Source organism: Panthera pardus, unplaced genomic scaffold (genome assembly GCF_024362965.1).
Source record: "Panthera pardus isolate Hobbes unplaced genomic scaffold, ASM2436296v1 HiC_scaffold_3, whole genome shotgun sequence".
NCBI lineage: Eukaryota > Metazoa > Chordata > Mammalia > Carnivora > Felidae > Panthera > Panthera pardus.
The window spans coordinates 27494070-27521197 of NW_026526876.1; the positions used below are offsets into that span (position 1 = coordinate 27494070).

Here is a 27128-nt window from a genome sequence, read left to right on the forward strand (position 1 = left end):
TTTATTTTTGAGAGAGAGAGAGCACAAGCAAGAGAGGGACAGAGAGAGAGGGGGACAGAGAATCTGAAGCAGGCTCTGTGCTGACAGCAGTGAGCCCGATGTGGGCTCAAACTCGTATACTGCGAGATCGTGACCTGAGCCAAAGTCGGAGGCTCTACCGACTGAGCCACCCAGGTGCCCCTCCTGAATGTCATTTTTAATTGAATGTCATTTGATTTCATTGACAAAATCAATCTTCTAGGAAATAGTATATAGTAAAACCTTGGATCACAAATAACTTGTTCTGCGAGTGTTCCGTAAGATGAGCAAACATTTCCGATAAATTTTAACTTGACAAATGAGCGATGTCTTAAAAAAAAAAAATGAGCGATGTCTTAATAACCAGTATCTGCATAAGGGCCAAATGGACAGACCCAGTATCATACATCTTCCTTTCATCCGTACAACATCCTGTTGTTATTGCCACCTCTTTGCAGACCAGGACAGTGACGACATCTGCGAAGGGAGGAAGGCGGCTAGCCCTCCAAGGAGAAGCCTGTGTAAGGGCTTATGTGGAACTCCTTTCATCCCCACACAGCTGCTGTGAGGTAGACTTTATTCTTCCCATTTTGTAGATAAAAAACTGAAGCTCGAAAATATTATGTACCTAACTTGAGGTCACACAGCTGGTGAGGGGCTGAGCTGGGGTTTGCTCCCCATCTGAGTTGGAAAAGCATGCTCTTACCACCCTGGCAGGCGCCTGCCTCAGCTCCCTGAGGCCACCTGTCCCTTGCTCCCCTCTTCCCTCTGTAACTCCTGCTCTGCCCTCCTCCTCTTCAGTGTCCCCTCAGCCACTTTGCCAGGTCCCTGAGCCAGCAACCCACCTGAGAGTCTATGTCAGGGCTGGGTGTTGGGGGCTGGACCGTGGGCAGCAGTCCCAAGTTGAGCAGTGCTTCAAGATATTTGGAGGGCTAGTAGACCGTAAGCATTTGTTGACAAAGACCTTTATACACACATCCACACATGCATTATATACATATACTGACATACATGTGTATGTGTAGGTGGCGATACAGAGGAAAATTAAACTCTCTCTAGCATATCGACACGCTTACCTTTATAAACGTTGTGTAATCAGTGTGTGTATTAGTTTGTGTTTTTTTCCTCATTTATCGTGATTTCACTTGCATATTCCCCCATTTCTATATAATTTACACACTCTTTGCAAGGACTATGTAATATTTCCTGTTAACATACGGGATCCTTGGTTGACTGAGGTATTAAGCTTTGTGGCCTGGCAAGGAATGTACGTGATAGCGTTTCTTCTTCAGGGAAAAAAGTTCTGAGTTTGGCTTAAGAATAAGTGGTTTTTGGAAAAATTGTTCTGTAAGTTAGAGGCGGCTTATTCACCATAGTTTCAGTGGATTTTGGCTGGAAACATGCAGTAGGCATTTGATGAAAAACAAACATTTGTTTTTTCCAGATCTGAGTTTACATTTGGATCCAAATTTTATAAGCAATCACAACTAAACCTTATAAAGCATTTTTGGGTGTGATTTGTTTGTTTGTTTGTGTATGAGAACAAGGGAGCACGAGCAGTGGTGGGGGGTGGGGAGCGGCGCAGAGAGAGAGAATCTTAAGCAGACTCCATGCCTAGCAAATAGCCCAACGTGGGGCTCAATCCTACAACCCTGGGATCTTGACCTGAGCCAAAATCAAGAGTCAGACGCTCAACCAACTGAGCCCCTCGGGCACCCCTTGGGTGTGATTTATATGTCCAACCAGGCAAAAACCCTTTAAGAAGCCGAAACAGAGACAATTGAATTGACAAAGAAAACTCTTCAAAAATTAAGGTTATCTTGAGGCTAAGAATGTAATTGCTGAACTACAGGTGATAACAGAAAACACCTTCCAAAACAAACGTCCCAATTTTCAACTTCTACAGCAGAGGATCAGTGCCAAGGAAATAGCTGCTTCTTCCTCTTCCTGGTGGTGGTGGGCATTGGTAAAGGGAGTTGCCAAGACCTGTTTGCTTTGCATTTCTGCCCTTACTGGCAATGATGCCTTAGGCAAGTTTCTCAGCTTCTCTGTCTCCCATTCCTCATTTGAAATGAAAACACAATTCCAGCCTCTTAGGGCCACAAAGATGGAATGAGGAGTGTCTTGATGTCTCTGGGACTTAAAATCTTCATTCAAAGTTTGTTTTCCATAACTCAGAACTTTGAGTGAATTAGTGCATGCCAAGTGAGCTGTCTGGGTGATGCCAAGATCTCCCCCTGCCCTCCCCCCCCCCCCCCCCCCCCGGCCAACTCCTCATTTTAGGAAACTTATTTTTCCTGCTCCATTTTGAAATTTCTTGTTTGCTGCCTGGTTTAAATTAGGGTCCCAAAAGTTGAAGATTTTTTTTTTGCATGTGTAGAATAGTAGATGGCATTCAATTTCTCTGAAAGACGTTCCAAAAAGTTGAACGTAGGCAGACATTTCTGAAATGGTTTTATTACATATGTTACCTGCACAGTATCGTTAGAGGTCACTTCAAGAAAATACTTCGTCATTCAACGAATTCTCTTTCTACTGGTTTTGGGTATTTGTAAAGAATGATTAGTCTCCCTTCTGGGTGGATGTGTAATAGTATTAGTTATTGAATCAGAACTTTCAACACCTTTCTGACACTTACCTTTGGAGGCCACCAAGTGTCAGACTCAAGATGTCCCAAATTGGGGGTGCCCGGGTGGCTCAGTCGGTTAAGTGTCCGACTTTTGATTTTGGCTCAGGTCATGATCTCATGGTTCATGGGATCGACCCCTGTGCTGGGCTCTGCGCTGACAGCATGGAGCCTGCTTGGGGTTCTCTCTCTTTCCCCCCTCTCTCTTTGTCTCTTCCCCACTTGCTTGCACTCTCTCTCTCTCTCAAAATAAATAAATAAACATTAAAAAACGATGTTCCAAACTGCACCTACTCCGTTCCCCCTAAACCTGATCCTTCTCTTATTCCCAGACATGATAAATGGGACCACTGACCACTGTCTCTCTTGTAAGCCTAAGGCTTGTCCTTGGAAATACCTTCTTCCTCCTTCCCTAGCCCACCCACCAAATCCCACCCATTTCATCTTCTCTCTCTCAGGCCCCTTGTCTCATCTCCACAGCCACCTCCCTTGTCTGGGCTACTGTCACCTTTCACCTAAAATGTAAGAGTGTAACTGACCTTTCTGAGTCCCTTCTTGTCCCTTTCCAGTCTGTTTTCACACTGCACCGAGTGAGCTTTTCAGAACGTGCATCTGATCACCTCCGTACCTGCCTCTAGACAACATACAGTGACCCTTCAGCTGTTCCTCATTGCTCTTGGTGTGGCCTTCAAAGTCCTGCATGACCTGGTCCCTGCCTACCTTTCCAGTCTCATGCTGTGTCCACTGTACCCACATTCAAGGGGCTTCTTTGTATTCCTCTTAGGTTGTGCTCCTGCCTCAGGTCCCTTGCTCATGCCATGCTCCCTTCTGGACTGCCCGCATTACAGTCCTGGCCAACTCAGACTCATCCTTGAGATGTCAGCCCAATTCCCACTTGCTCCAGGGACCCTTCCGTGACTGATCCTCAAACTGATTAGGTTTCCCTACAGGCTGTGCCCTCCTGGTACCCTTCACGTTACTTCAGAGCCCTTGCGTTGATTATTCGATGATATCTCTCACAGCCCTTCTCTAAGCTCCCTGAGGGCTGTTCCAGTACTGCTTTGCGCATTGTAAGGCAGGATACAAATGGCAAGTACCGGATGCTAAATTGTGGTCTCTGCTCTTAGAGCTTAAATCCCACATGTGCAGCTAGAAAGGTTTGGCTGAAATTAAAATGTTTGTGCAAACAGACCTGTAACAGTGCATAAATTGTGAAGTCAGGAGAGCCTTAGGGCGCCTGAGCGGCTCAGTTGGTTAAGCATCTGACTTCAGGTCATGATCTCACAGTTCGTGAATTCGAGCCCCGCATCAGGCTCTCTGCTGTTAGCATGGAGCCTGCTTTGGATCCTCGTCTCCCTCTCTCTCTCTCTGCCCTTCCCCTGCTTGCGCTCGCTCGCGTGCGCTCTCTCTCCCTCTCTCTCTCTCTCTCTCTCAAAAATAAATAAAATAAACATTTAAAATAAAAGAGAGAGCCTTAGATCTACAATCAACTCCAAATTCTTGTTTTATAGACATAATAAATTGAGAAGAAAATAAGAGCTTGTCTTTGGATGTTGTTTTTGAAGTCAGTTTCCATATGGTAGTCCCTGAAGACATTTAGATGAACATTTTGTGGGGTAGTTTACATAGGGAAAATCTGTGGTAGCAGCTGCCTGAGATGGCTAGTATAAAAGGGAAGACAGATATCAATAAAGTCACCAGGTAATCAATAACGTGGATGGAACATTTGCTACACAGCCTCATCTGATGTAGCCTCTCACTGTCTCAGGGAAGTCCCAGCTAATTGTGACTGACTTCCCTAAGATGGAAATATGTTCCCATAGCACACAAAAAGGGAGGTGCAGTATTTTTAGGGTTTTCTTACAATTTTAGCACATGCAATAGAACATTTACTTATATACAGCAATAAAGTAGGGGAGGTGGGGAGACCACGTAGTGCTGAGGGCTGATTAGGTCCTGCCGGATTTCTTTTTGCTGTAAACTGTGGTGTACTATACTCTAAGAAAGTCTTCCCGATGCGGAGCATATTTCCTTAATAGGTTGATTGTCATCCCAAGCAGGCTTTGAGGGGCCTATAACAATACAACTAAGTATTTTATAGTCTGTTCTGTGAATTACTACAAGTTGCTTTGTTTTGTTTTTTAAGGTAGATTTCACACCAAGCGTGGAGCCCAACGTGGGTTGGGGCTTGAACTCACAACCCTGAGATCCAGACCTGAGCTGAGATCAAGAGTCGGATGCTGAATCCCGTACTGGGACTTTTTAAAAAGTACTTTTCAGGGCACCTGGGTGGCTCAGTCGGTTGAGCATCTGGCTCTTGATTTCGGCTCAGGTCACGATCTCATGGTTCATGGGTTTGAGCCCCATCACAGGCTCTGCACTGAGAGTGCAGAGCCTGCTTGGGATTCTCTCTCTGCCTTCCCCCGCTCACTCGTGCTTGTGTGTGTGTGCATGCGTGCACGCTCTCTCTCCCTCTCTCAAAAATAAATAAATAAACTTAAAAAAAAAAGTACTCTTCATTGCTTTCCTGAGGTGTCTTTAGACTCAGGGTTCCCCCCGGAGTTGATGCTCTCCCTGGACAGACGGTGTGAAGGTCTTTGTCTTTCAGTGATGGGCTTGGCGTGCAGCCAGTGCTCAATAAATGTTGAATAGATGTAAGTCTTTATTGAAGCACAGAGCACCTGTAGAGAGCTTCTGTTGACCATGGATTGATTTGTCCTTGGAAATAACCTGAGCGAGGCAGTAAGTGCAGAGGTGTAGAGCATGGCCTTGGACCGTGAGCCCTGGCTCTGCTAGTCAGTAGTTTTGTTGCCTTGGTAAGTTGCCTAAACCACTTTCGTCCTTTTCCCACATCTGCAAAATGTGAGAAGAATAATAGTACTTACCTCTCCGAGTTGTTTGGTTTAAACGAGATCTTCTTGGTAAGGCCTTGAGGCCTCGAGGCCTGTGTAAAAGTTAACGTCTCAGCTCAGAAAGTGGCTGCATAAAGTTTTTGGATGAAAAAAACCCTTCTATTTTCTGAAGATAACCATGTGGCATCTTTATTTAAATAGAATAATTGCCAGGGCACGTGGGTGGCTCAGTAGGTTAAGTGTCTGACTTCGGTTCAGGTCATGATCTCTCAGTTAGTGGATTTGAGCCCCACGTCAAGCGCTGTGCTGACAGCCCAGAGCCTGGAGCCTGCTTCGGGTTCTGTGTCTTCCTCTCTCTCTGCCCCTCCCCAGCTTGCTCTCGCTCTCTCTCTCTCTCTCTCTCTCTCTCAAAAATAAACATTAAAAATTTTTTTTAATAAAGTAACTGCCAAACAGGTCTTTGAGAAGAAATAATAATATTCCGTTGACGTTCTTTACTCCATCCTGTCCATGGGGGGAGAGCCCTGTGGTTAATTATAACATTTCTATGCTGTCGGTGCCCAAGCTTCACAGTTTATGAAGTGCTGTCCCATTTATTCTTTCTCCTGGCAATTTGAGGGCTGGGCTTTCACCATCACGACTCTCATTTGACAGATCAGAAGATGCAGTCCCGGCGAGGCCACTCCCGAGATGTGGCACTTCCCAGCTAGTCTCAGCTGCCCCAGGCTCTGCTTTTGGGTGTTGAGTTTTTGCTGTGGGACTTTATGGTATCCTAATTACACATGGATGGCCGGAAAATGCTGCTTCTGTTTTGGCATTTTGCTTTGGCCGAGTGTACTCCCTGAGGACCCACAGAAGCTGGAGGGCGAAGCCCAACAACACAGCGCTAATCATCTGGAAAGGGCAGGAAGCTGCTTCTAGGCAGTTGTTGGGCCCATGAGCGGAAGAACATCAAGATCTCAACTTTACAGCATTCTCTTCTTTGAAACGTCACATGGGGCCCCAGTACAGCCCTCAGGTTTATAGTGCCTCCAGAATTAGATTAGGCAGTTTGGTTCTAAGCCGTGTACTCGTATTTCTGGTTATGAACCGCTCCTGGTGCTTATTCCCCCTTATCTACCAAGAAACAGCTTTTTCTCGTTACTTTGTGCATCCACATTTGTTTTTTTTGGTTTTTTTTGTTTTTTTGTTTTTTTTTCATTTGCCCTTCATTGCTGCCTTCTGTCTTGCTTTCGGTCCTTGAGACAGCAATGAAACAGACCTTCAGGAATGGACAGCTGTGGAGGCCCTCGCTGGCTGGGGTCAGCTCTATACCTAGGGTCTGGGTTGGGGTCGGGTTGGGGGGGGGGGGGCGAAACTAGGACCAGCCCCAGGAGATGAGGCCACAACTCAAGGGGCAAACAGTACAGTCAGGTGTATCAAAGATCAAGAGCAAAACTCAGGCCAGTTGTGTCCTATGCCCATGGAAGCAGTGGCCCACCTCTGATTCCTCATCTGAAATGAGGCTCTCTTGATTTCACAATTTATACTCTGTTACAGGTCTGAGGTAGTTCACTGATTAACCTTGACAGAGAGACACCTCCCCGCCCTTTTACTGTAGGTACAGAGCAGTCGCCTCTTACAAAGCAGTTGCTTCTAAGGCAGTGCCTTCTAACATAGATGTAGACTGGATCAACTAGTTACTGGTGCTTAGGAATGGCAGGTACTGTATTTCCAATTGACTTCCTGGTGATTTCATCACCCTTTCCCATGTGTGTGTATGTGTGTGTGTGTAAGTTAGTAAGTATAATGTGTTCCTGATATTCTAAGTTGATTTAGACCAGTGAGTCTCAATTCCATGGTAGATATTGGGGGGCATGTGTGTTCACCTACATAGGCTGTGATTACCGGGGAATTTTTTTCAAATTATTTGTCTTCTGATCACCCCCCCCCCCCCTTCTCAATTATGATAAGCCCTGAGATGGGCAGGGGTGGTTGAGTCTTTTGCATGAACACATTTCCTAAGATTTTCTGGTACATTTCCCCTCCGCCCAATCCTAAGATTCATTTGCCCTTTGATTACTAGGAATAAGAAGGTGCTTAGAGCTGGCTAATCGGCTGTCCCACCAGTTTCCTAGGTAGAGCTGACCTAGGCTGGTGGTTCCAACCTGACACCTGCTAAGAAACCCCATGGGAGCCAGGGGGCCGTTTTCAGCATTTCAAAAGGCTTAATAGAAACTATGCATTACCCAGGATGAGGACACAAAAGCTACCCAAATCATCAAGTTTCTTTTCTTCTGTTTGGAATTGCAAGCCTGTATGGTTTCATGCTGATTCCAAGTTCTGATTGGCTGTAGGTGACATAATAAGAATTTCTGAGACAGGATTGGTCTAACTCTAGACATTGTTATTAGAGGTAGTATCGGGTCTCCCTCCTTAAACTGAATGTTCTCTCACTACCTTTTAGAATGAGGTTGACCTTGACTATCAGAGTTAAGCAACTGATTGTTTCTTGCTTACTTAGCAATGCTTATCATCATTACACCTGTGTCAGTGATTTGATTTCATAATGTTATTGTAAACCCTTTATGAATGTGGATTATTGGTTAAAATTTAGATCAGCATTGAAATGGAAAAATAGTAAACAGAATTAGCCAATCACTGTTAAACATCATTTGCTAGAATCTGGCAAAAATATGTGGCCAAAGTGGGGAAGGGACGGGAAAAAAGAGGTTGGTGGAACCACAGACCTCATTCAGCACCTTCATTTTAAAAGTGGTCCTTTTAACCAGCCCTGCAGTAAAAGCAAAAAATACAACTCACAGTAAAGCGCCGACTGTTAATATTTAGTCTCTGTAGCCTCCTAGGATCCTGTTAGTTGTATGTTCTTTCTTGTTTGTTTGTTTTAATGCTCACCATCCCAACTTCTGCTTTTTCATGTTGCACTACAATTTATAGACCTTTCCATATTTCTGTTTTGCCCTTGTGTTTATAATTCTTAATGGTCACAGTTGCCAGAACTAAACCTGAAGTCAGACAGGACAGTCTCTAGTTTAGGTGGTTAGAGAGGCTGGAGACCAGCCATTTGGTCCTTGATAACATGGCCCAATGGGCAAGGATAAAGAAGATGTGCCCCGCCTGCTGTGGATGCTGATACTAAGAATTTACATATGCTAAATGGTATTTCTTAATTTTCCCAGCAGCCCTTCTGAAGTAGGCACTGTTACCTCCATTTTTCTCCAAAAGAAACGGAGGCTTTTTGCAGTAATTTGTCCAGTCACACACTGGTAAGCAGTGTAGCAGGGATCTGAAGCTGGAATGCTTGAGTGTGAATTCTTAACCAGGTTTCTCTGACTTCAGAAAACTCCCCACCTTCCACCTTAATCTTCCCAGCACACCTATTAATGTGTATTAAGGTCACAGAGACTTGACATTAAAACAAGAGCAAATGCTGCAGGCGAGCGGGAGCTTCTGGAACTTCCCATCTGCGTTAGAGTTTTGTTAGCCTTCCTGGGGGCGGAGTGGGGTGAACGGCCAGCCACATTCAGTCTTGTCTTTAGTTCCATCCTTTTGCTGGCCTTGAAGTTTCTTAGACTTGACTTGGCACAACAGTGACTGCACAAGGTCACCTGAAGCATTTATACAGTACTTTGTGGGGAAATCTTGGCTATTGGTTGCTTTTTGCACTGACCTTAGAACCTAATCCCCACTGAGGAGTGGCCACCAGGTTCCTAATTAGAAGTTATCTGTGTGCCCTGCTCTATTCTCTGGACAAATTTAAAATTTCCCCATGTTCTTGGGGCGCCTGGGTGGCTCAGTCGGTTAAACATCTGACTTCGGCTCAGGTCGTGATCTCGTGGTTTGTGAGTTCGAGCCCCGTGTCGGGCTCTGTGCTGACAGCTCAGAGCCGGGAGCCTGCATCAGATCCTGTGTCTCCCTCTCTCTCTCTCTGCCCCTCCCCCACTCATACTCATACTCTCTCTCAAAAATAAACAGTAAAAAATATTTTTTCCCCGTGTTCTCCCTGATGCCTTTTGCCATGGCGATGCTTGGAAGTCACCAAAGCAGTTCTGCTGCTGCATGGAGGTGCCCCAGGAGGAAGCATGTCCTCTGACGGCTACCTGGCTCCTATGTGTCTAGGGGCAGAGACAGGTCCAATTCCTCTGTATTTTTCCAGGGTCTTGCTTCTATTGAATGAGAAAATTTTGCACATGAGTTAAAACAGACTCCTGTCCTTGGGCTAGATTGGAAATTGGAGTTCAGATTCTAGAGGTCGGGTTGGAGCAGATGCATGAGAAGTGTTGCGATTTATACCCTGGCTTTTGGCTTCCCATTCTCTAGAATTGTCTCTTTCTGGAGTATGGACAGAGGCCTTCGTCCTGGAATTATCTGAATTCAGAATGTGTTTTTCTTTTGAGTTATCTTCTGCGTGGTTGGAAAGGTACATTCGTATCACGCTTAAGTTACACTGTGGATTGCATACATTTCATGGCCTAGAACCTATTTCCCATGTATTTTCCTTCGGGATAAATGGATTTTGAATTTCACACAACTGACTTACTGATGAACCTTTGAAAGTCAACTACTCTTGGTTGAGAATACACATTCTATTGATTACTTGTGTGGCATAAATGTTGTAGGGGGTCAGCTGGGAGGCTGGAGTTGTCTAGGAGGAAGGCCTGGGGTTCAATTCAAGCATCACTGGCTTCATGGAGGATGCTAGCACTTGACAAGGCAAGGCATTTCCAATACAGAGAGCTGCATGAATGGAGGTGGGAAGGAGGAGATAGTTCATCAAACCCAACCAGAACGTTGGGAACACGTTGAAGAGTAACGGAAAATAAGGTTGAGAGAGAGGGTGGCCGTGTAATGTTGGACCCTGGAAGCCAAAGAGACACAAGAACAAGAAAGGTTTTTGAGCAGAAGAATGACGTGATGAGAGTAGTGTTTAAAGAAGACAAGCCTGGTGGCAGGATGCCATGTGGGTGGAGATGGGACGGGGGATGAAGCCAGAAGGAAATGTTGAGGTGTGAGGTGATAAAAGAACTCCGTCAAGAGGATGTGGGGAAGAAAAGAGGTTTGGAGAATAAAGAAGGGAACATCAGAGATGACCTTTGGGGTTGGATCCTTGGTGGTTGGAGAATCAGTGGTCCCTAGTGTGGGGTTGGGTTGGGTGGGCAGGAATGAGGGGACAAATGGGTCCATTCGGTTTAGAATTAGACCTCTTTGGACCTAGATAAGATCTGTGTGTGGGTGTGGATTAGAGAGGAACAGATAGAAGAATTTCTAGCCAAGGGATGAGAATAGTGATTCGTGTGCATAATTGGGTATGGGAGACAAGACGGCAACTCCTACCACCTTCCCAGTGAATTAGGGGCAGGGCCATCTGCTTAGAGGGAGAAAGGAGGGAGACAAAACTGGAGGCCTGGATGAGAGACAAGGCCTGGAATCACACCACTAGGAGATCTGACTAAGAAATCAGTGAGCTCATTCAGGAATTTCCTGGAAACAGCAATGTCCTAGTCCAGGTCTGCATGCTCAGATCCCTCCTGACTGGGATCTGGAGAAGTCCGTCCCCCGACCCCCCACCGCAGGTGGGATGGAGGTCCATGGAGAGGTCCATGGCAGTGGGAGTGACTCGCGGGCCTGGGGGTGGGGACGCCTCACAGGCAGTGGATAGCAGTGTTAATGATTTACAGAGGGTGGTACACATGGTGGTTTCATCTTAAAAACTAGGCCAGCCCTTCTCTTTCTCTTACCTTGCTCTCTTCCCATTTGAAAACAAAACCAAAAACGCTAGGCAGTGGAGGAGGGAGATCATTTGTCGTGAGAGGGTATGGAGTTGTGTCCCTGTAAGGATAGGTGGGAACCTGGAGGAGGAATAATTTGAATCCAAAAGAGAGTGAAGCTTTCCGTTGCCACGGCACACACACAAGCGCTGAGTATCTGCATCTCGTCTTTTGGAGACTCAGCGAACTCTCCACCTGTGTCCAGAAGAAGTGAGGGATGTTTCCACAGCTGGTCTAAGCAAGACAAGGTCTAGAAGTATTTCTTAATGTGAGATGAACTGTTTCAATATTATTAGAAAAATATTTTGACTTAATTGCCTTAGACACATCAATCAGTTCAAGTGTATTCTGGTTTCCTGTACTTCAGCAATTGCCAAGAATTTCTCTTGGCGAAATGAGAAAATAAGACTCTGGGTTCTGTTCCATGAATATTGAATCATAGAACCATAGACATAGAGAATTTAGAGCTTTCTGGAAAATTCCTTGAAGACCAGGAGGGTCCCCTCAGTTTACAGTGAAAAAACCCAAGGCCCAGGGAGGTGAAGTGGGTGAGCTCCATCACTGTCATTTGAGTGGCATGGTCTCCCTCCGAGCTCCTGACCCTGCTGCCTCATGGCTTCACTAGGTATGAATTTTCAGTGGCTGATGCTTCTACCAACTGAACAGTTATCAGAATCTCACACTTGGGTGGAACTTTTGGACTTGGTCTATCACTAGGCTGCCTTCAGCTCAAGACCTTCCCTGTCACATCCACAATGGTGGTTGAGTAGGATGGGGGAATGTTATCTGATGGGGCCTGCAGGCAAGTTGGCCTCTCTAGAAGGAACCTCAGTGTGGCCAGTTGGCCATCCAGGACCATGCCTCTGCCAGGAATGCAGTACCTTGTGACTTTGAAGATCTTCATCATGGTCTTGGGTTTCTTGCCTCCTTCCCTTTCCTGATCATCTTTCCCTCACTTAGAATGTACTCTCAATCCCTGAGTCTCTGTGGTTAGCCCGTCAAGTCTACCAGGGCCAGCTCACATATGGCTCTGTGAAACCTTCATTCAGGTCACATTCTCTTACCTCCACCCATTACTTCCTTTCTCAGAGAGTGGAAAAGCTAAGCAATCAGTAGATACGAATGGATTCAGATATATAAACTAGGTTTTCTATAAGGAATCTACTCCTAAAATCATTTTTGCACTACATGCTAACTAATTTGGATGCAAATTTTAAAAAGTAAAAAACATAAAATAAAATAAATTTAAAAAAATAAACTAGATTTTCTTAGTGTACTAATACGATTTGGAGGGGAAAGATTCAAATACTTGACCGTTTATTATGGCTAGGAAATACAGAGAAATTATTGTTCGTATCAGTCCATTTTTCTCAAGAGTTTGATCCTTGTATGAGGAACAGAGAACAGTATGTGTGTTGTATATGCTATTGTCATCATTTTCTGCAATGATTTCAGAGACTGATGCTCTTATGCTGATGAAATGGGGAAGGCCTCCTTGGGAAGTATAAAACCCAGAACTGTAAAGTTAAGAGACTGAGAGATTCAACACCTCAAAATAGAAAACTTTATATATTTAAAAATTAAGTTAAAAGTCAGATCAGAGATGGGGGAAAATATTGCAACACACAGGAGAGAAAGTGGTAACTGTCCATGACTCATAAAGTGAGTAGGAAAAATGCTTGAGCAAAGAAGTATGAATGACTGGTTAACAGAAGAAGGGAAACAGAGGGGGGAAAGCTTGAAGTGATTATCAAAACATTGAGATGCCTTTTTACTATCAATCAGATGGACAAAAATTAAAAACGATGTTCAGTCTTGACAAAAGTTCAAGGTGGATGCTTCATACATCGTTAGCAAATTGGGCAAATTGGCAAGACAGTTCCAAAATTGTAAACAGGCACCTCCTTTGAGCCATCAATTCCACCTCTAAGAATGTACCCTACAGATAGAGTTGCACTTGTATACAAGATTTATAGGAAAGGCTTTTCAAGATAGCATTGTTTCTGATAGTGAAAACTCAAAAAAACCCTTCAATTTCTATCAAAGGAATGAGTAAGTGGATGATGGTATATCTGTACTATGTGGAAAAAGCATGTGTGTGTGTGCGTACCTGCTGACTTATATAGATAGGCATGGGGAGAAGTCCAAGAAATAGTAAGTGAAAAACAAACTGCAAAGCAATCTGTATAGTATGATCTCATTTAAGACAAAAAAACAGAAACAGTTTTATGTGTTTGTGTGTGTTGATAAATGCAAATAAAACGAGTGGAAGGAAGGATACATTCTAAACTGTTGATTCGAGGGGAACAGGAGAAAATTTCACTTTTCTTCTGCATACATGTTTTAGAAGGTTTCTACAATGAGCTTGAAAACTGTTTTTTCGAAAATTGTACATGTGCTATTTAACCCCTAATACCGCTTCTAAAACTATTTACTGAGGAGATAATCAGAGAGACAAAGACTGTGTATCTGTGTATAAAATCATAATATATTGTGGCATTGTTTGTAACAGCAAAAAATTCCAAGTGATGTGGATGTGATGAAATGGTTCTGTTGTGGAATATTCATTTTATCTAGCTATTTAAAATCATGTGTAAAAGAATCTCTGTTGATGTGAGGAAATACTTACAAGCACAGATAACATTTAAGGAATGCTTGTTCTATACCAGGGACCATGCTCAGTGCCTTACATAAATTGTTTTATTTAATCTGAACACTCTTTTACCGTTCCCATTTTACAGATGGAGAAACAGAGGCTTAAGACCCTTAAACAGAGGCTTTAATTTGCCTGAGGGTCACACTCCTCCCAAGTTATTGGAACTGAAGCCAAAGGCCTCATTGATACCCATGTGCTAGATTACTTCTCTGTGGAGTCTTGTGTATAAAAACAGATCGCATGTATACATATGGTGTGACTCATTTTATAAAAATGAATCTTTTCTGTGCCTTAGTTTTCTCATGGGTAAGGTGGGGGAGGGACGGGCTAGTACAATTTTATATTCCAAAGATCGTGATTTTATTTTAAAGATTGGCATGAATTTACATGTAATTTTTTTTCCCACATTTTGGAAGTATTTGGTCTAAAATTAGAAAGTAAAAATTACTGATATGCCCCTTATATAGAGAAGACTGGCATTAATGCTGCCTGCTGCCCTCTATTTTTTTTTTTTTTTTTTTGAGAGAGAGAGAGAGTGAGTGCGAGAGCATGGGGGAGGGGCAGAGGGAGAGAGAGAATCTTAAGCAGGCTCCACGCCCAGTGCGGAGCCAGACACAGGGCTCCATCTCAGGATGGTGAGATCATGACCTGAGCCCAGATCAAGAGCCTGACGCTTAAACAACTGAGCCGCCCAGGCGCCCTCCACCCACCTCTGATTTTGCCTAGTCCATGTATGGAATGAACATTATTGAGGGACTTAATAGTTACTGCAAAATTGTTTTCAGAAAAGTTTTTTACTAATCATGTTCCAACCATTAGGGCAACAATAATCAGTTTGTCTCAGTGTGCCTTTGAGAGCATCACAGATTATATTTCAGTGATGGTTTTCGATGACTAAAATTGTTTCACTGATTTGTTTCCCAGCTATCTGTTGCTTTCAGTGAGCTGAGCCTTTTTCGTTTGTTTGTTCCTTGGCCATTTGAACTTTTAGTTGAATTGCCTGTTTACGTATCTATTGATGCTGTATTGGGAATTATCTATTGATGACACCTTCCTAAACTTGACCATTTAAGACCTTAAGAAGGACTATCAGAAAGTCCTTATAAGGGGAAGTTCCACTCTTAGGTAGATGCATTTTTCTTACAGGGATGGATTGGTGGTCTGTGGTTAACACCTGATTTCTTTCTTTCTTTCTTTCTTTTTTAAGTTTATTTATTTATTTTGAGAGACAGTATGTGCACGAGCACACAAGCATACACTTGTGTGGGGGAGGGGCAGAGAGAGAGCTGGGAAGAGAAAAAGAGAATCCCAAGCAGGCTCCGCCCTGTAAGCGTGGAGCCTAACTTGGGGCTTGAACCCACAAACTGCAAGATCATGACCTGAGCCGAAGTCGGATGCTCCATGGACTGAGCCACCTAGGCACCCCTAAAACCTGACTTCTTAACCACTTGGAATTGATTTGGCTTGAAAATTTAAGGAATGGTTGGTGAAAGGTACACAGCACCTCTTTGCACTTCCTTTGCAACTTACTGTGAGCCTATAATTATCTCAAAATAAAATTTTAAAAAGTTCAAGGAAGGTAAAACTTAGGCTGCCTCCTGTTACTACCTGTAACTGGCCTTGATCATTCTGTCTGGTACAACAGTGGGAGGCGGGAGGGAGCAACGTTTGCCAACAGATCCAAAGCCAAATAATGGTGAGGAACGCCGCTTTTGTTGTTGTTGTTTTTAAAGTTTATTTATTTATTTTGAGAGAGAGAGGGAGGGAGAGCACAAGTGTTGAAGGAACAGAGAGAGAGAGAGAGTCCGAAGCAGGCTCCGCACTGTCAGCACAGAGCCTGATGTGGGGATCAAACTCAAAAACCGTGAGATCATGACCTGAGCCGAAACCAAGAGTTGGACGCTTAACCAACTAAGCCACCAGGTGCCCCTTTTTGATGTTTTTTTTTTTTTAATTTAGAAATAATTTCAGTATTTAAAATAGTTGCAAAAAATAAAAACTGAATAAGGAGCACTATAACTCTTTCCCAGATTTGCGTGTTGTTAACGTTAGACCCCATGAACATCAGCTTTTGAAATGTGTTATTTGGTGAACACAGCCACTAACGACTCTTTTCTTACCCTTCTTCCAGATTTCCAACACCTGCCTCCTAGCTTCCAGGCACTCACTCACCTGAACAAAAACATCTCTTCCCAGTTTTCACACTTCTCAAGAATCTACAGGGGTTCTGTTTCCTAAGATTTAAATACAAAACCAGGGGCATATGGGTAGCTCAGTCGGTTGAGCGTCCAACTCTTGGTTTCAGCTCAGGTTGTGATCTCATGGGTCATGGGATCGAGCCCCACGTTAATCTTCATGCTGAATGTGGAGCCTGCTTGGGATTCTCTCTCTCCCTCCCTCTCTCTCTCTGCCTCTTCCCCGCTCATGCATGCTCTCTCTCTCAAAAAAATAAATAAGTATAAATCCAAATGCTTAGCCTTTCAAGGTTTTGAATAATTGATTCCCTGCCCTTAATTCAAATATTAGCCTTCCTCCCACACCCCCCAGTGCAGCCCCTCAGCCATAGCTAACCCAACCATTCAGCGACCCTCTTGTTCCCATCTCTGTGCCTTTCCATGCTCTGATGCTTCATAACTGCAATATTCTTTTCATGTGTAGGCCGCAGCCATAACTTTTCTTTCTTTTTTTTTTTAATTTTTTTTTAATGTTTATTTATTTTTGACACAGAGAGAGAGAGAGACAGGGCATGAGCGGGGGAGGGGCAGAGAGAGAAGGATACACAGAATCCAAAGCAGGCTCCAGGCTCTGAGCTGTCAGCACAGAGACTGATGCGGGGCTTGAACTCACAGATCGCGAGATCATGACCTGAGCCGAAGTCAGACACTCAACTGACTGAGCCACCCAGGCGCCCCCAGCCATAACTTTTCTGCTTAAAAAAAAAAAAAAAAAATATATATATATATATATATATATATGTATGTATATATATGTATATGTATATGTATATATATATACATATACATATACATATATATACATACATATATATACATATATATACATATATATACATATATACATACATATGTATATGTACATGTATGTACATATACATACATATACACATATGTATATATGTATATATATGTATATATATACATATATATACATATACATATACATATACATATACATATACATATACATATATATACATACATATACATATATATATTCCCAGACTTCTTGACTTAATTAGCACCATCTGATTTGGGCATACCTGTTCCAGGTTTTTATTTTACTCTAGGGCCTTTTTGCTTTCGTATAGATGTCATACACGATGTCCATCTGTTGTCTCCTTGAGTTCCCCACAGTGGGTGGCACCGGCGTTAACCTTTGTAAACCTCCATAGACTTTGTGTGGTTGTGCTGGAGGCGTGACCTGGTTTTGAATGAGTTACTGTGAACTGAACTTGGATTTCATTATTAGATCTATCTAGCAGTCTGTAAAGCAAAATTCTAATCGTGTTGATGCGTTTGAACACCTTTTTCCTCCATGGGTATGGCATTCTTCCCAGCTAGACCTTCTTTGCGGCCGGTAAAAGTCCATGCCTTGTGGCCCAAGAGGGTAGACCTGTTGTTTATTAGCAGTTATAAAACCTGTGTTGTGTTGTTTGTGGTGCTTGAACCCTGCCAGGCTGGAAGAAACTTTGGAGGGTGGGTCTCAGAATCTAAGAACTAATGGGAAAGGCATTCTGAGTTTCTAACAATCAGTCCAAGTGTCTTGAGAGGGTTGCCTGTGCTGGAAGTAGAGTACTTTCTTTTCTCTTGCTTTTCTTTTCTTAAATGAAACTAAGGCCCGAGCTAGTTCATTATCTATAATGTCAATATTGATTTTTGTTTGCGAGGTGGAGTATTAACAGATTAGAATGGCTGCTGGCAATTCTCAGCTGCTTCATTGAATTTAAATGAATCAAGGGATAGCTGTTAAGATGCACTTGAGATTTTTAGACTAAATCAGACCTTTCTACTATGGTGGGTTTGACTAGATTCACCTGTTTCCTCAGCAGCATCAAGGTGGAAAAATGGAGTCTTAAGGCCTCTTTCGTATTTTTTATAAAACCAAATCCTATTAAAAAATGCACAGATAAGAGGTATTAAGCCATCCTCTGCAACACAATGCAGCTTGCTTCTATTCCCCTGCCAAGAGAAGTTTTTGAATTAAAACTATTGACTGACTCAACCCATGCTAGCAGATGGTATTCATACATCATATGTCCAAGTGCAAGCTTGTTCAGAGGCAGCAAATATCTAACAGGCTGAATTTTACAAAGACAAAGCATTTTAATAATGATCTTGAAGGATTAGTGATGCTCCTGAGAAATGAGGCATATTCCAAACAGGCTTGTTTCCTAAGATCTGCTGTGTTACTGTACACACTTTATCTGGAAACCAGTTCCGTTCGCAGTCAGAATCACTCTCTTCCCTCCTTGCTTCCCCCTCTGACTTTTTCCTTCCTCCCGCACTCCTTCTAATCTAGTATATGAATTAGAAAGTAATAATAATGTTGATCATAATGGCCACATCACTATTTGTTTTAATGTGGGAGGACCAAGTGGGATGGGTTTCTGATAAGTGAGCAGCCTGGAAGGAACTATTTTCTCTTTTTATGACTCTATAAAATCCCAGGATTGAATTGTTTCAAATACAGATGGAGGTAGGAAGGGCAGTTTTTATTAGAATATTAGCCCCCTCCCCCCGCAAAAAAAAAAAAAAAAAACCATCAGAATTCAGGGAGGTTATTATATTTGAGTTAATAAATGCCAAAATTGAGTCTTGAAATAGTTGTTCATCTTTCATTATATAGTCTGATTTATCATTGATTGGTTTTTCATGGCCTAATTAACGACAATAACCTTTTTGAGTGACTAGAAATAAAATAAATCTCATGGATGTTTCATATTCTAACTCTAACTGTACTAAGTTTGAGAGCCTCACAGACTTCATGATAGGGCAGTTGGCTGCTACCTTCCTGTTTAAGGTCTTTGTTTTTTATAAGCTCAGGTTAGATGAGAGCCATTGATTTATTCCTTGTTTTTAGACTGGATAGGATAGAATCCTGCATAAATGCTAGGGAGAGAAGCCCTTCTTTGAAGCTTTCTCAGTCTTAATGAGAGCAGTGACCATCTTTACAAGGCATAGTAACTTTAATGGAGAATGGCAGTCAAGACCTTAGGAAAGACCCATCAGCAAAAGAGTTTCAAATATCCTTTTTCCCTGAAACATACGTGGGTAAGGTGCAGGGGCCATTGGGCTCTAAAGTTTTTTTGACCCCCACAAAGTATGGGAGCATAAATACAATTGCACTTGTTACCTAAAAATGTAACCGTATGGTAAATACTAAAGAGCAGTGTGAGCTTTTTGAATAGAATTGTTTTAGTTGGCATGATAAGTAGTTCACAGTGTTAATATCACATCATTGTGAAGTTTTGAATGAATATTTTTCAAAATATTTTTTATTTCCAATTTATGGTTAAATATACATAGCACTAAATTTACCATCTTAACTCTTTAGGTGTACAATTCAGTAGTGTTACGTAGATCCATATTGTTTTCCAACCAGTCTCCAAAACTTCTTCATCATACACAACTGAAAGTCTGTGCCCGTGAGACATCTCCTCGTTTCCCCTTCCCCAACCCCCGGTAACTGCCTTCTACTCTGTGTTTATATGAAGCTGACTACTTGAGAAAGCTCAAATAAGTGGACTCACACAGCATTTGGCTTTTTGTGACCAGCGTACTTCACTTAGCGTTATGTTCTCAAAGCTCTCAACTCGAAGAGGGCCGGTTTGCTCCTTGTTCACCCACTGCTGAGCACGTGTGGCCCTCTGGAGCAGCTCATTGTGGAAGGGTCTTCAGCTAGTGCTGTATCTCAGCCAGCCCTGGACTTTGATTTCTGCTCAGAAGAGCACTAAAATTCAAGTTCCTGGGTGCCTGGGTGGCTCCGTCGGTTGGGCGACCAACTTCGGCTCAGGTCATGATCTCACGGTTCATGAGTTCAAGCTCCGCCTCCCGCTCTGTGCTGACAGCTCAGAGCCTGGGGCCTGCTTCAGATTCTGTGTCTCCCCCTCTCTCTACCCCTCCCCCACTCACACTTTTCTCTCTCTCTCTCTCTCTCTCTCTCTCTTTCAAAAATAAACATTTAAAAAAAAAAATAAGGAAATAAATAGTTCCCATTTGTCAGAATCATCCAGTGTTTTGAGGGCAAGAATGGCTTCTCCAGAGCTCTTCTCCGGGTTCCCATTTTCCGTAGTCTCAGCCTGGTTATTCCTTTCCCAGTTGTTAAAATTTCAGTGCTTTTCAGAAGTTTTCGGGTTTTTTTTTTTTTTCCCTTTCTTTTTAATATTGAATTCAGTGTTAGTTTTCAGCAGAATGGTGAGCCTGATAATACAGCTCGCCCTCCCAGACACCGGACCTCCGGCCTCAGTTTTTCAGTGTTGTCTCTAACATTCCCATCCATTCTGGGGCTGGACACAGTAAATCTTCAGCCCCACTTTGCTCATGACCAAATCAGACTTTTCCTTAAATGAATCTCTGGCAGGAAATCCTATATGGCAACGTAAGATATAGGCCCTCCCCCTCTGAGGACTCTGGAGTCAGGGTCAAAGCCCGGGGTCCTGTGATCTGCTGGTGGCTTTGGAAGGAGACCTGTTGGGAAGGAAATTTCCTTTTCGGGCATTTCAGTTCCCAAGGGCTTGATAAGGTTGTCTCCTTTTTTGAAGCGCAGTTATAATTGAGTTTGGGTGGTGGAGGGCAGGCGCTAGTGAGCTAGGTACTTTTTTAGGATACTAGGTTGTCGGATGGATAATGAGACAATGAGACGACTCTCCATTTCTCCATGCAGCTGGTCACAGGCTGGTTGTTGAGAACTGAGCCCTTAGTTCCTGGGAGAGCTGTCCGTGGAGGAGCACAGACGGCGGGTGCTAGGACAAAGCAGTCATAAAGAATGTGCGTGATGTGCTAGAGGAAGCAGCTTGCTGTGGTGAAAAAGGCATCAGGACATCAGTGTCAAAAGCCCATGTCTAACTGTCCCTCCCTCCCCCTCCTTTAGTCAGTGCTGCGGCCTTGAACAAACCACATAATCTTCCTGGGCAACAGTCAGGTGCCTTTTTCTCTTGACCTTGGCTGTCCTGCGGGGCTGTGATAGGGGGAGGGTCAGTTTTGCTGGCCCCAGCAGCCAGCCAATGGGAGGACAGAGAGGAGGAGGCTGGCAGTAGTCCCCAGGAGGAGGGAGTGACCACTTGATGGGTTGTCTGGAACCCATAGTATCCACTCTGGTTCCAGGACACTCAATTATCCAGCAATTTTGGTCCTAGAAGCAGCTTTTCTTTAGTCTCATCCCCTCATTTTGCAGACGAGTGAACAGAGCCCTGAGATTTTCTTGTATTTAAGCAGTAGCAGTGCTGCTCTGGCCTCACGTGGCATGTATTTGTAAAAGCAAACAAGCACAAAAAGCACACCAGTGAAATAAATGGTCAGGGTGGATTTGGGGGAGTTTACTCTGGATCTCTCAGGCTACTTACCTGAGCCCAGGAGAGAGACATTAGATGATGAGCCAGACTGCCTGCCCTTAGCTGGCTCTCTGGCATCCGGCTCTCCACGGAGTCCCCCGTGGGCCCTGCTGGCTGACACAGGCCTTGAGACAGTCTGATCAGAGATTAGCAGAGGTCCCTTCAACTGGCAAGTCAGGGCCTGACTCTGTGGAGAGGTGGGCGAGCAGGCCCCTGATGGTGCTCCTTCCTGGGCAGGTGCCTGCTCACTGTGCCACAGGCTCCTGGATACACTACTGTTTTCTCCCGTGGGCCCCTTCCTGGACCTGACTTTGCCTGCCGATTCCTAGGCCTTCCCACCCTCAACTACGGACAGGCCTCTCCACTCTCGCCTTGCTCCCCAGAAGACCAGCTCACACTGTCCAGCCCCCACATCGTGCTCTGTATTTGCACCTGTGCCCGCAGTCATTTTAACTTGCAGCCACCATGCCATCAGGCAGCCTCAGAACAGCGGAGCCCTACACGTGGTCCTTGATGTTATTAAGGCAATTTAAATGAAACTCATTTTTCAGCCTACTGAGAATTATCAACTATCAACCTTTTCTTTTTAAATTACCTCTATCATTTTCTTTTTAAATTGCCCTTATAAAACTAGGTGACAAATGAAAAATATGTGTTGCACTTGGTATTTTTCTTACTAAGCTTTCAAACCTGTTGGCTCAAAGATAACCGGGAAGATGGTCCTAGACCGGAGGCTTTGTCTTTCTAACTTGCCCTCAGCTCTTGGATTTAAACGGCTTTGTCTGTCCTTTTCCTGAATCCACTGGTGATAGGAGAGTCTGAGGGTCATGGATGAGCAGGGGCAAAGCTCTGTTGGAAAGTTTCAGTGAAAGTAATTTCTCTTAAGTATTCATACTAAAAAAGGGGTGTTTCAGATGTGTCCATGTTGTGACTGGGCCCTTGAATGGTAATTCTTGTCATCGTTGGGGTATTTTCTGTTCTAGGGACCCAGGATCACTGTTGCCTGCCCCCCTCCCACCATGGGTTTGCCTTTTCTCCTGTTAGTAGTATCAGTTGCCAGCATTTTGGAAATTAATATTTGGCAGAAGACTTCAATATGGGAGCTCTTCAAATTGAAGAAACAAGCAAGCAATGTAATGTTGATCGTCGATGGTAGATGACTTGTTTGAGTGTATTACGTTGGGTGGTATACAATCGTCATAAACATGTAGGATTTTAGATTTGGAAAGAACTCTTGATTCTCCATTTTACAGATGACAATTCTGAGAACCAGAGAAGTTTAGGCTTGTTCGGGGTCCCACAGAATCAACTGGAAAAGGAGAAAGTACCAGAAGCCCTATTTGGCAGCTCCCGGGGCCGCTCTTCCACTTCCCATGATGCTGCTCTTGTACCGGTGGTCTCCCAGTGCTCCCCAGCACCCCACCCCACCCACACCCTTGGAGGTAAAGGACAGACCCGTGTGGCAGGACAACCATGCCCATGCTCATCTTCACACCTTTTTCCCTCTTTCTAATCATGCCCTTTCTGTCACAACCTGCCCATCCGCTTATTATTTTATTTTTTTAATGTGTTTTTTTTTTTTTTTTTAATTTAGTATGCTCCACACCCAACATGGGGTTGAACTCATGGTCCTGAGATTGAGTTGCATAGCTCTGCCGACTGAGCCAGCCAAGCGCCCCTGACCCATCAGTTTAAAACACTGAGTGCCGTGTCCTGCTTCCTACAATGGTCTCAGCCTCCTCAGAACACCTGAAATTCATTCCTCAAGTGTGTTCTTGCTCCTTTGACAGGGTCTCTTTCCAGATTGTGGTGCTAATTTCCACTTTGTAGGGTCTGTTATGTGTGGTGCCCATTAGTCAATGGGGAGAGAAGTAATGTACCAGATGTCACAGAGTCGGCTTGGTGACTTTAGTTCCGCTGCCCAGGTGTCTGTCTTCTCCCCAGCTGGCTGCTAAGCTCCAGAAGAGCAGAAAGCATAGCTTCCACGTCTCTGACCGTAGCCCTTCGAGTTCTTGGTTGGTGGTGGGTTACGGCATTGATCCTTAATTTTCCTGCCCTCTGAATCGTGGATTCAGTTTAAAATGTGTTTCCTTTATCCTGAAGCCCCAGCCTATGCCCATGTCTTCATGGCTGCCTAAATACGCTGCCATTTGGGGAATAAAGAAGCCAACAGGTCATAGCAATTCATTGACAGATTTCCCTTGCTGCCCTTGGAGACTTTGCTGCTTCTTTGCAGTGGCAAGATAGTATGAGTCTTGGTGGGAGAGGCAAACCAAATAATTGTTAGGATGGCTGAGAAAATTGCAATGGAAGCAATAATCCTCCTGGGTTGGCTTTTTATAGCTAGAAAACACTGGTGAAATTTTTGTTCCAAGATCCTCAAAATCACCAGGATGCCGCATTTTATCTCGTTGGACTTCGAAAGTGATGCTGGTAACCTCTATTGTACAGTTATTTTAAGTGTTGAAATCTAGAATTGCTGATCGAAATGAGCCAGTTAAGAGGGAGGAAACGATTACTCAGATGTTGCGAAAGTGAGACGGACTGTATGGCATTTGTAATACCAGTTTGGAGTTTGCTCATAAAAGAGAATGCCTAACTGGGATTTATCTGGTGAAAATTAAACCATCAGACCTGCTCAAGTGACAAACAGTGGCCATCTGCCAAGTCAAGGCATAATCACCATTTGGAAGTGAGCGACATCTGTGCTCCAGTGTGCACATGACAGTTTCTCCTGTGGAGAAGTGACTTTCTGACTTCTGGTTTTCTTGCTGTTTTTGCAGAGCCTGAGCCCTCGTGAAGCCGGCAATGACAAGTCTGAATGGTCGCCATGCCGAGAAAACCATTGACATGCCAAAACCATCAGCCCCCAGAGTGCACGTGCAGAGGTCCGTGTCCCGAGACACTATCGCCATTCACTTCTCGGCATCCGGGGAGGAGGAGGAGGAAGAAGAGGAGGAGTTCAGGGAGTACCTCGAGGAGGGGCTGGACGACCAAAGCATTGTAACGGGGCTTGAGGCCAAGGAAGACCTCTATTTTGAACCCCAGGGTGGCTATGACTCCGCTGGCCCTGCTGCTCAGTCCATCCTGGCAGATGGACTGTCCGTGTCCCCTGCCATTTTGCCCGTCTCCGAGAACACTGTAAAGCTGTTGGAGTCCCCTCCTCCGGCAGTGCAAGTATTAAGTACAGTGCCATTGGCTCTGTCCCCAGGGTCATCTTCGTCCGGGCCCTTAGCTAGCTCTCCCAGTGTGTCATCCCTTTCTGAGCAGAAAACCAGTTCTTCCTCCCCACTGTCCTCTCCTTCCAAGTCTCCTGTCCTGTCGTCCAGTGCCTCAGCCTCCACCCTCTCCAGTGCAAAACCCTTCATGAGCCTTGTGAAGTCCCTGTCGACCGAGGTGGAGCCAAAAGAGTCCCCACACCCCTCGAGGCACAGGCACTTGATGAAGACGTTAGTCAAGTCTCTGTCCACAGACACCTCCAGGCAGGAGTCGGATTCCGTGTCCTATAAACCACCGGACTCCAAGCTCAATTTACACCTGTTCAAGCAGTTCACACAGCCACGGAGCACAGGTGGAGATTCCAAAACTGCGCCCTCTTCCCCACTGACTTCTCCCTCCGATACGCGCTCCTTTTTTAAAGTGCCCGAGATGGAGGCTAAAATCGAAGACACTAAGCGTCGCCTTTCAGAAGTCATCTATGAGCCTTTTCAGCTCCTTAGTAAAATTATAGGGGAGGAAAGTGGCAGCCATAGGCCCAAAGCCTTATCTTCAAGTGCTTCAGAACTCTCCAATCTGTCCAGCTTGAACGGTCACTTGGAAAGCAATAACAACTACAGCATCAAGGAAGAGGAGTGTGACTCCGAGGGGGACCCCTATGGGAGTGACCCCAGCGGCCCCGGGAGTGACCCCCCCAGGTCCTCCGATGAGCCGCCCTCAAGAGAGGCGGAACCGAAGAGTGCCCAGGGCGGCGGTCTGAAGGATTCAGGCCTGAAGACAAGCTCCCTGGTTCTTGAGAAATGTTCCTTGTCTGCCTTGGTGAGCAAAGAGGATGAGGAGTTTTGCGAGCTGTACACCGAGGACTTTGATTTGGAAGCGGAGGTGGAGAGCGCGCCGGACAAGCTCCCGGATCTCCCTGCTGGGCCCGAGGTGCCGGCGGATGACGGTCCGACTCTGGACAGTGAGGACGAGGCCCACTCGGCCGTGCAGCACCCGGAGCTGCCGGTGAAGACGCTGGGCTTCTTTATCATGTGTGTCTATGGGTACCTCATCCTCCCCCTCCCCCATTACGTGAGCGGACTCTTTCTGGGGATTGGCCTTGGGTTCATGACTGCGGTGTGCATGATCTGGTTTTTTACACCACCAAGTGCTCATAAATATCACAGATTACATAAAAGCCTACAACACTGGAACACGAGGTCCCTGGATATCAAAGAACCGGAAATACTGAAGGTAAGTCCCTCTGCAGCAGCCCGCTAGCGCCCCCCACCGTTCTCCCCCAAACAGCCTGATTTTAGATCCAACTTAATGGTCTTAGTTGACGGTCATGGTTTTCACACAAGCGGTGTTTTTAAGGCTTTGGATTCTCCTCGCTCCAGGGGCACCCAGGAGACTTCTCTGGTAAACCTCATTCTAATTCAAGTTTTACCAGTTCACTGAGGAGTTTTTCAAGGATCCTCCACGGTGCCAGTGAGTAGCATTTACATGCGGTTCGGATTTCAGTCTCTCTCTAAACTTTCCAGGGATTTGCTACTCGCTGAGTCTGTTAGGACTGCATGTGCTTGGGGCCCTGGAGAAGGGTTCAGCACTCGTGGAAAGCCAGAGAAGGACAGGAGGAAGAGAAGGCAAACTGGTGTCGGGGGTGGTTACTGATGGTACTGCTCTTTCCTGTGCGCACAGTGAGGTGTGGGCTGGAGAGAGAGAGAGAGAGACATCACCTTCCGGTGCGTGACAGTCTCGGGGTTTGGGCCTCCTTAGGGGGGCCGGGAAGATCCGTTAGGGTGCAGGAAGAAAATATTAGCACTTCCATTTGTATTTATTTGTACATATTTTAAAAACTTCAGGGTTTTGGGGCGCCTGGGTGGCTCAGTCGGTTAAGTGCCCGACTTCGGCTCAGGTCATGATCTCACGGTTCGTGAGTTCAAGCCCCGTGTTGGGCTCTGTGCTGACAGCTCAGAGCCTGGAGCCTGCTTCACATTCTGTGTCTCCCTCTCTCTCTGCCCCTTCCCTGCTCATGCTCTGTCTCTCTCTGTCTCAAAAGTAAATAAACATTAAAAAAAATTAAAAAAAAAAAAACACAAAACTTCAGGGTTTTGTGTATGTTTCAGAATATTTGGAAATATATATATACAGTTGTAGCTTGTATAGTTTGTAAGTCATAGGCACATATACATGTTTTGTGTATGTATATATATATACATATATATATGCTTTTTTAATTGTGGTAAAATACAAATAACATACAACTTATCATCCGAACGTTTTTTTTTTTAATTTATTTATTTTGAGAGACAGAGCAGGAGAGGGGCAGAGAAAGAGAGAGAGAGAGAGAGAGAGAGAGAGAGAGAGAGACTTCCAAGCAGGCTTCGCACTGACAGTGTGGAGCCCAGTGCGGGGCTCGGACTCACGAACCACAAGATCA

General features: G+C 44.6%; 1 protein-coding gene across 7 annotated transcripts in view; it reads left to right on the forward strand.

The window, feature by feature from the left end:
- TEX2 (testis expressed 2) overlaps positions 1-27128 on the forward strand; it is a 105880-nt gene that overhangs the window by 19904 nt on the left and 58848 nt on the right. For 4 of the 7 annotated variants that reach the window (XM_053893316.1, XM_053893317.1, XM_053893318.1 and 1 more), the window contains exon 2: positions 24274-25939. In XM_053893316.1, coding sequence (XP_053749291.1) covers positions 24299-25939 — 1641 coding nt within the window. In that variant the 5' untranslated portion in view covers positions 24274-24298. Of the gene's footprint in view, positions 1-11770; positions 11890-20823; positions 20896-22743; positions 22933-24273; positions 25940-27128 lie in introns of those variants that run through there. The other 3 variants (XM_019466531.2, XM_019466533.2, XM_019466532.2) reach the window with 3 other exon arrangements.